Source organism: Helicoverpa zea, chromosome 6, assembly GCF_022581195.2.
Source record: "Helicoverpa zea isolate HzStark_Cry1AcR chromosome 6, ilHelZeax1.1, whole genome shotgun sequence".
Lineage (NCBI taxonomy): Eukaryota > Metazoa > Arthropoda > Insecta > Lepidoptera > Noctuidae > Helicoverpa > Helicoverpa zea.
The window spans coordinates 2,572,669-2,582,019 of record NC_061457.1 but is presented as its reverse complement, the minus strand read 5'-3'; the positions used below and the strand labels follow the sequence as shown (position 1 = coordinate 2,582,019).

The 9,351-nt window shown below is 35.9% G+C and overlaps 1 protein-coding gene across 1 annotated transcript in view; it reads right to left on the bottom strand.

Annotated features, from left to right (window-relative positions):
* Positions 1–9,351, bottom strand: part of LOC124631312 (protein scarlet) — a 28,788-nt gene continuing 19,437 nt past the window's right edge. The window contains exons 11-14 of the mRNA XM_047165642.1: positions 7,747–7,882; positions 7,234–7,339; positions 4,243–4,343; positions 1–274 (exon numbers count right to left, since the gene is read on the bottom strand). Of these exons, the coding sequence (XP_047021598.1) occupies positions 99–274; positions 4,243–4,343; positions 7,234–7,339; positions 7,747–7,882 (519 nt within the window). The 3' untranslated portion in view covers positions 1–98. The remainder of the gene's footprint in view (positions 275–4,242; positions 4,344–7,233; positions 7,340–7,746; positions 7,883–9,351) is intronic.

Genomic DNA, 9,351 nt, shown 5'->3' with positions numbered 1-9,351 from the left:
ATCAGTACAATAAATTCTTTATTTAAATTATTTACACCTGGCTGAATACATTTATCGTAATAGACACCATACCAAAAACATTGAAAGGTATTATAACTTTATTTTCTCCTGGTTCTGTGTCTAAGAGCCAAAACGGCTAGGCTGTGGAAAGCCAGGTATAGGATGAAGAGGGCGAGGACGTCCATCCATAGATTATTGCTGGCGAAGTCGTAGGTCACCAGGACTTGTTCCCCGGTGCTTAGGCACGGCATACCGGGTTCATCTGTGATGCAAGCTGTAACAAGAAAAGTCAATTAAGTAATAAATTCAATAAAAAAGTAAGAGGAGTAGGTACTTTTATAGTGGTAGGTATAGTTAGCAATGGACACCATATTTACGCCGTAGGTATGCATGTTGTGGTATACAACATGTAACTTAATTAACGCACATCCTGAAATTAGTTTGTTCAGAATCGTTTACTGAATCGATTTATATCATTTTTAATATAGGTATTTTTTATCCCAAAAATAATTAAAACTACGGAAATTATTGTCATATTAATCCTGTACAGTCAAAACAAATTCAAATAGACCGTAACTCAAAGTAATAAGACTTCGTGTATTGTCGGCTTTTTCCGTAGTTTCGTTATGTTGTGTCGAGTCGAGCGGCGCGCGGCGCAATATTTGCATGCGTAGTAGTATGACCAAAAAGTTCTCCAAGAATTGGTATAACTAATTTAGTAAATAACAATGCATATACATGTTAAATTAAAAATTCAGTGTATGTATTAAGATTATATCATAATATTCTAATTAGGGTGTTTGAGGGTGTGCGTTAATTACGTTCCATGTTGTATAAGCTTGAGATCTCTTTTAGTTAACCTGCCCTATGTACCTGCCTAGCGTTTAATCAAAGGTTAGTGTAAGTAACATACATATGTTTAAACTGAACGTCATTGCCAGATGTAGGATTCTTTTCACTCCTCGAAAATATTATTATATTACTGGGCCGTCAGTCAAAGAAGGAAAAAGCGTTTATTAAATCTCAACTAACGTGGGTCAACGACCTCAATTTGTCAAAAAATCTTTATCCCATGGCGCCATCTTCCTTGTTTGACAACAGGTTTCATAATGGGCTTAACACATTTCTAAACGCAATAGGAATATTGTCCCTTTAAAATATAATATTTATTGTTAAACATTTTTTTGCCCATTTTACCTGGCAGACCCTTTTTGCGAGGAATATCCCGGGCGCCGTAATAAGCTACCTGCGTTTACAGAAAAAATAGAACAGATGGGCCAATTACAGGAAGTACTGAAAAAACTGGTTTCTTATTGATTTATCTTGGGTACCTTTTTGGTAAATAAAAGGATTTATTTTTTAGAGGCAGACCTTTACTGTTTCCGAATGGTTGATGAACTCGATAAAGGCCAAAAAAGTGGATTTTTTTTTGGGTTAAAATCAAAAACCTGCTCCTTTAACTTGAAGATAGGGCTCCGTACTACTTATGGTATTTGGCTTTTTCAATGTGTTTATCTTTCGTACTAATATTGTACGGAAGTAAATATGCGATAGAAAAACTGGTTGGTTTATTATGTTTTTTCTCTTAAACCTTAAACTGAGAAGTTTGAGAAGAAATCTGGCATGGAAAAGACCTTTAGGATGTTCTGTGGAAACGGACATAGTCTACTTTTTATTTTACCCGGGTGCAGGACGTAGTTACCTTGGGATGTGGAAGCAGTCACTGCAGCACACCTAGGACTCACCTACGTACCTAATATTTTATTTCATCTCAAGTATATTTATATATCTACACCTACTGAAAAGCACGTCATGCATTTTACTATTTTTAGGTCACCTAATAATAATCTACAAAGCATTGTCTACATACCGTCTATGTAAATAGTTATTGATATATTGCCAAATACTCTGAGGGATTGCTAAATATATACTAAGCGGTATGCTTCCCTTTATTTGTATGACGATTTATATAGTTCGGTATGTTCTGTAATAGTTACGTCAGGTCGGATTATGCATAATATTATAGACATAGCTGCCTCGTTGGTTTATTAGTCGCATTAGCGCGACTGCTGTCCACAGGATCTCGAGTTCGATTCTCAGGTCGGGACAAAATGGCTTTATGTGGGTGTTGAGAAACTTTCACAAAACAGTTCGGAGGTTGGTGATTGATAGGTACTAGCAGCGGTGGAAATGTAGGTAAATGTTGGTCCTCCTGCGCCAGAAATTCTTCCAGTCGTGTTGCATTGTCGTCATATAGGTATAGGAGGTGAGGGAATAGATTGTGTCTGCGTCATTGCTTGTTGAGCTCTATAATATGTCCGGCTCAGCTGGCTGATCTCCTTATTCCTTATATGAGAACCGTGCTAGGGCTACAGGATAGTTAGAAAGAGTCAGTGGCGGCCCTAGGGGTGTGCGAACTGTGCCCTCGCACAGGGCCTCGCGCTTGGGGAGGCCTCGCGCTAGAACCCACAACTGGCTCTCAATTTTTTGGGATTTTTTTTTATTTTTGTTTAATTCCGAGTTTAATTTGAGAGTCCTTAAACAAACAATCTGAAAAAATTCGCGCTCGCTACGCTCGCGGCTGTTCACTTGCCAGTACCCTTCCTTCTAAATTGATTAGAGAACTTTTATGTCCTAAAACTCAAAAAATTTTCGCGCTCGCTACGCTCGCGACTTCAACTTGCACTGTTGTTTCTTATACAACTTTAGGTGCTTTGGTGACCCAAACCTCTAAAATTTTTGGGCTCGCTACGCTCGCGGGTGCTTAACTTTCATCTTGTTTTATTTTTTTCATCCTTTTTTAGCCGAACCTAGAAGGTAGCGCCGCTTTTAAGTCCTTTTATTTACAAAAAAATAACTCATACTTTCCGTATGAATGTGATTGCACCCGGGCGCTACATGAGCTAGAGACGGCCCTGAATCAGTTATACGAAGAACTGAATATTATCTCGGTGCTGAAATATATATTAGAAAATAATTTAACTGAAATTTATCCCCCTACCGAAATAGTCTTGAGAATTCCAATAATAAAATAATAATATCGAAAAAGCAGTCTTTCGAGGCTTAAAATTATGAAAACATGTTTAAGGAATTCGATGACACAAGATCGACTTTCAGCCCTTGCTATTCTTTCGATCGAAAATGACGTTGCTCATTCATTCGATTATTCTGCTTTAATTAAAGATTTTAGTCTTAAGAAAAGTCGCAAGCATCAGATCATTTTAATATTTGTTAATTTTGTGATTCTTTAAATATAAACTGTAGTAAAAATATATTAATTTGTTTAACTTGACCATTTCTTCTCATACATGACGTTTAGCAAAATCAAAACACCTGCTTACTCTCGCAATACATACTTTTCACATAGGACAAAGGGCCTCGCATAGACCTGCCGCACGTAGCCTCGCAGTGGCTAGGGCCGCCGCTGGAAAGAGTTACTAGGCTCCAGGAGTGAATGCGGCGCATTTCAGTCAGTTACATTCTGAATTCTTTCCGCAGCAGGGGTACTTACATATTACCAAAAAAATAATATAATATCCATGTCTACTAGCTGGGTATTAAGCAGGCAGGATAATTAATTGATATTTAATATATTTGCTCAAAGTGTGGCATGAATTCATAAATTATTTTTTATACATTCCAATAATTCTGTCTGTGATTTATCGCTGTGGACTTATTTCGCTTAATTCAAATTAATGAAACCTTTAATACCTAATCATTAATAAATATTTTATAATTTATTATAATATTTTAACGACATCATTAATGATTATTCGTAAAATTAACATAGTTTAGCAAAATTATGCGAAGCCTACTGTTTGTAACTTGTTTCATGTTTTTACATAATGAAGAATCTTCTATTATAAAGTTAATTAGTAATTAATACAGTTTGTTGAATAGCAACATTTCTTTATTACGCACGTTATGGCGCCTGATTTAACACAATGACTAGTTTTGAAGGATCAAAGTTAATTCGGCTTCGTAAAAAAATATTTAAAATTGCCCATTAATTTAATGCTGACTAACGAACAATACTTAAAAATTCATAGGCAGCATAAAAAATAACCTCTGCCATACCTAGTGCTTCATTCATATGACAGTCTCCATTAACTGTCAAATTGCTCGTTTTAAATTATATGTCAATGTTTTAAATGGCGACTAACAAAGATGAGTGCCATTGTAAATACCTAGTAGTTTTCCAAAAAACCATTGGAGTTCCGAACAGGAAATAGGACAACTTACTTATATTTTGGACGCCATCCCATTGTAAAATGCTCATAGCTTCATTGGAGTACATGAGCCAAGATAAATGGCGGATCCAGGAGACGTATTTTGGCATAGAGCTGAAAGTAAAAGAAAAACGGGGTATAAAATCCTCCACAATCTTTTTCATCATCATCCTTCTGCCCTTATCCTAAGGATTTATTTCAATTTCTTTTACCATTCATTCACGTAAGCTACGGCATACAAATAAGTCCGTTACTTTACGTGCCTATACTAATAAAAAATAACAAAAAATCTTCGTAACAGGAATTCCACAAAAACAAAAAAAAACATTACCATAATGTAAAAATATTTGGTTTAAACATCGAACCATTTAAAAATAATATCATCATTAACTTTATGACCCATTTTAAATTCCGAATAGAATTTAACCCCTCTGCTCGACAAGGTTTTGACATATGACTTTACCGTTGATTCGGCGGGATATTTTGAATCGCGACATGGAAGTCAAAAATTTGTACTAACTTTCAACACATGAATTCTAAGTCCGTAATGCCTGATCAGAAGTATTTTAACTATAACTTTAGAGCTCACTTATTTGACAACAACGTGCGAAGGTCAAATGGGGTCAGTTATTTCAGAAAAAGATAAAAATTACGGTGTTTTTAAGTCTATCGAAAAGTTAGGCCTTTCAAATTTGGTGAAAACTTACCAATAAATAATCGCATCACTTTCTCAAACACAACACAAACGTCATATTTATAACATTTTCAATCCATTGCAACACATTTCGTGCACTTATTTATGTTCAATAACTAAAAAATCAGCACATAAAATACACAATAAAAATGAACAATTTACAAGATCAAAGTCACAGACAAGAAGTAGATTTGGAATAGAGTATTTTTTTTTTTTTCAATCAGCGGTGTGCATTCGATACCTAAATCGGATATTTATTATAAATAATCGAATACCAATTTTATACATATTTTTTTAATAGCAACTTATTTCAATTTTATTAATTAATTTTAAATTATAGGTTCAATTTTTTTTTGTTGTTAAGAAAAATGATATTTAAGTGTTATGAAAGTTTTTAGCATTAAATTTTTATATGTATTATTTATTTTGGTGTTGCGTCATTCGTAATAATTTTTAACTTTAATTGAATTTTTATTACCTATTACGGAATTTTAATTTATTCTTATATTATTTCTCAACAATTCTAAGATTTTTGTTTCGGCGGAGGGTAAGCCTGGCGTTCCGAAATATAATGCAATTTGTAACTACCAAAGTCATGTACTTATTTGATGATGAGAAACAATAATAATAATTGATTGATTTTAAAGTCACCAAATATTTTTAACCGAATCCCAAAAAAGGAGGTGGTTCTCAATTTGGATGCTTGTTTTTGGTCGAAAAGGGTCCCCATATTTGTTATTAGGTCCAGGATCTGATGATGGAAACCTTGAGAAATCGAGGGCAACTCTCGAAAATTGTAAGCATAGATAAGGTTATAACTTGACACTCAGATGTATGTCTGATAACACTATGAAACAGTAAAGGTTTAGAGCTGACCTGATGATGGAGACGAGAGAAGTTCGGTTGTCGAGTTCCCTCGACCTTCTCTGGTCTCCATCATCAGGTCAGCTCCAAACCTTCACTGTTGCAGAGGCCTCGTAAATACGAATAATATAAGCCCAAACACGAGAAAGTTTATATTCAGTTGTCGAGTTCCCTCGACCTTCACTGGTCTCCATCATCGGGTCAGCTCAAAACCTTCACTGTTGAATAGTGCTACCAGGCAAACACCTGAGTGATAAGATTTCACCCTATGTATTTCTGCAACTTTCGAAAGTCGCCCTCGATTTCTCAAGGTTTCCATCGTCAGATCCTGACCTGATGATAATGGGACCACCTCGGAAGTATACGCTATCAAACAAAAAAAGAATCATCAAAATCGATAAATAAATGGCTGAGTAATCGCGTAACAAACATAAAAAAAAACCGTCGAATTGAGAACCTCCGCTTTTTGGGAAGTCGGTTAAAAATAAGTCGGCAGCGGCCATCTTTCCATCTTGGACCAACTTTCGATGAACAGCGAGTAGCACTTCCGACTACCTATTTTCCCTTTCAAACAATAAAATCGTAATAAAATTTTGCGATAACTACACCTAACTACAGCTCTCGTCAAATAGCTTTGCCGCTCAGTTAAAAAGTTGGAAGTAACGAATCGCCATTAAGTTTGGCAGGTCTACAGGAATTCTGCACATAAAACACCCGAAGAAATAAATAAGTCTTCATTGGCCGTCTTCAGAAACCCTAAAAACCGAAGATTTTTTTTATTCCGGCTACAACGTATTTTCTACCACTGATTTTCTAGCATTTTTTTTTTCAAAATAAATTAAGTCATTTTACTTTTCCTAATTTATTTTCAGATTATGATAAGTATACAAAAGTGCAATTTAGTAATATTATAATATCAAATAATATAAAATTATTAAATCGATTCTTTATTTTAACGAATCGGATCATTCGATGCAAAACTTCTATCACCGTCGCCATCTTGTCTATGCGTCTTCAAATTTAAAAAAACAACTAATGTAAACAAACATGGCGAGTTCGATCAGAATTCGCGGTAATTACGATTGGATTTTAAAAAGGTATATTTCTAACGGGATGCTAAATATGAAAGGTTTGAATGCGGAAAAATAATTTAATTTTTTTTATTTATTTTATTTAGTACTCACAAATGCGGTTTGATTGGAAAGAAAATAAATATGAGCGTAAACAATTAGGAAAATGTATGACTGATTCGCAGACCCCGATTGGGGTCTAAACCGAGCTTACGGTGACATTGATGTTCAGACCCCGATTGGGGTCCGCTACGGATTTGACGGTTAAGGTATTTTTACCATAAACAATATTCATGAACAATGCTCGGCTCGCGTCAATGGAGATTTTCCGCCAAGGTTTTATTAGGTATGCGAAAATGAAATGTAAGTTTATTACCTTAGCTTAATGAAGATACCCGAGGTCATCATGAGAGCGTAGTCGAAGGGCACGAGGTATGCTATGGCGACTGGCATTGAACCAAACGCACACGAGAAGAATGAACCTGGAAGCAAATCATTTATAATGATGATTACATGTCTAATGCTTGTAAGGGGAGGTCATTGTCAAATTGTTTATACGCAAATTTTTGTGCAATCTATGTTGATCCGCGTTTCGCTAGTTCATCAATCTGAATTTGGTAGTTTGCTTTTCCATTAGGACTTAGATAACGTTTAGAAAAATCCGCAAGTGTTAATTTTCACTCCTTATGAAAAGCCAGTATTGATTGCTCTCTACGACTCAGCATATTTTGACAGTTTTTTGGAAAGAGTACTACTTTTTTTGCACGTAAACCCTTATAATTTTAAACCTCTTTATGCCTATATTTTACCCCTGTTTCGAGCTTACAAACTATTATATGTATAAGTACTTTGTTCCATATATCGGGCTCACACAATCATTTTTTCTTACCACAGGCGATAGCTACGTTCAGCACCAGTATAGCCAAGAACACGGTGAAGCTGAAGGCATACAGCGAGCCACGAAGACCTGCGATCCAGTACACCACCAGGGTGAACAGTGTCGGCTCTATCAGCAAACCTGGCAGCTGAAAATTGAATGTAAGAATGTCATTAAGAGGACGTTGATTTATTTGCAGCAGCTATGTAATGCAAAAAGTTGGGAATATGATAAAGAGACGTTTGAACTAGACCCTACTTTTTCCATATTTGCATATGGAATTGCAATATAATTAATTAACGCCAGACTATAGCAGACTATATCTGAAGTCTTCTCGATGCTAAGTTCCTTGAGGTTTCGGAAGGCACGCGGCTGTCATTTGACTGTATCGGTTTTGTACTGGTCTTCCCGATTCTAAGGATTCCCGAGGCTAAGGAGTAGGTAGGCATAGATAGGCAGTCCCTTCATGTAAAATTGTCATTCAGCTGTATCCGCTTAGAAATATGCAGGAGTAAAGACTAAGTATTGACTCAAAAAAGCACAGTCAAATCAAATCTTGACAAAAAATAAGTTTGACGTAATATAGTTATGTGGGATTGATTCATGCATGTCAGATAAAACTACGACCAACGCATTAAATATTTTTTTGCAAACATGCAAAGCTGGGAACCGGTTTAAAATTTTCGAATAATTTACCGGTTAACATATTGTTCATTTACAAACTGCGGCCTTTTTTACTATGTATTTGGATAACCGGTACTTTTACGCAAAATATGGGTTCTGGTGGCGGTCTTAGGCATATTAATGAAATAGTATATTACTGGATGGCATTTAGTATAATGGTAATGAATTAGAATGTTTTTAAGCTGAACCGCTTAGCCATTAACTAGCCTTGAACTATGAGTTGTTTTTGAACTAACTGGTTAATTATGGTTGTCATAAAAACTGTCGTTTTCATCTTTTCCTTGTGAGACCTGTGTGGTTTATGCACCGTCACGACGGCCATTATAGTGTAATGAAAAATGGAGTCGTCCGATAGTCTTTTTGGGCCCATAACTGAATGGCATACATACATGAATGGCAGTATGCACATTACAAAGATCAGATATTTAGCCCGTAGGTATTAGAGCGACTGAAAACTTTGATTGCATTTAAGATTTTCAGTGTTTTACAAGGATCTACTGCCTATCTGACGTCTTCAACCCAGTACCCCTTGGTAAGACTGCATCCTGGCTTCGGACCACCCGTAACGAGTAAGAAATATGTTCAAATAACGGCCGGGAGCTACAGTTTATAGTGCTTTCCGAAAGACGAAAGAATTCATTAACTAATGACCCCATCCACGTCACCCATCCACGGACCGATCGCGCCAAACGTTACTTAACTTAACGATCGATCCATTTTGCTTTGACTTAGCCACTCTTTTTTAGTCACTAGCTCTTCATTCATCTCAAAACTATCATAGACTAAAAGTTTGCAGTGTGTGAGAGCTCTAATCGAACTTGATTCCGGTTTCAATTAGAGATAGAGATAATAGAGTTAGATTATAATCTTACACATGTTTCTAAAGCTAGGTGCCTTTAGCAGCACGTGTAACATGTTAATGTATTAGTCATA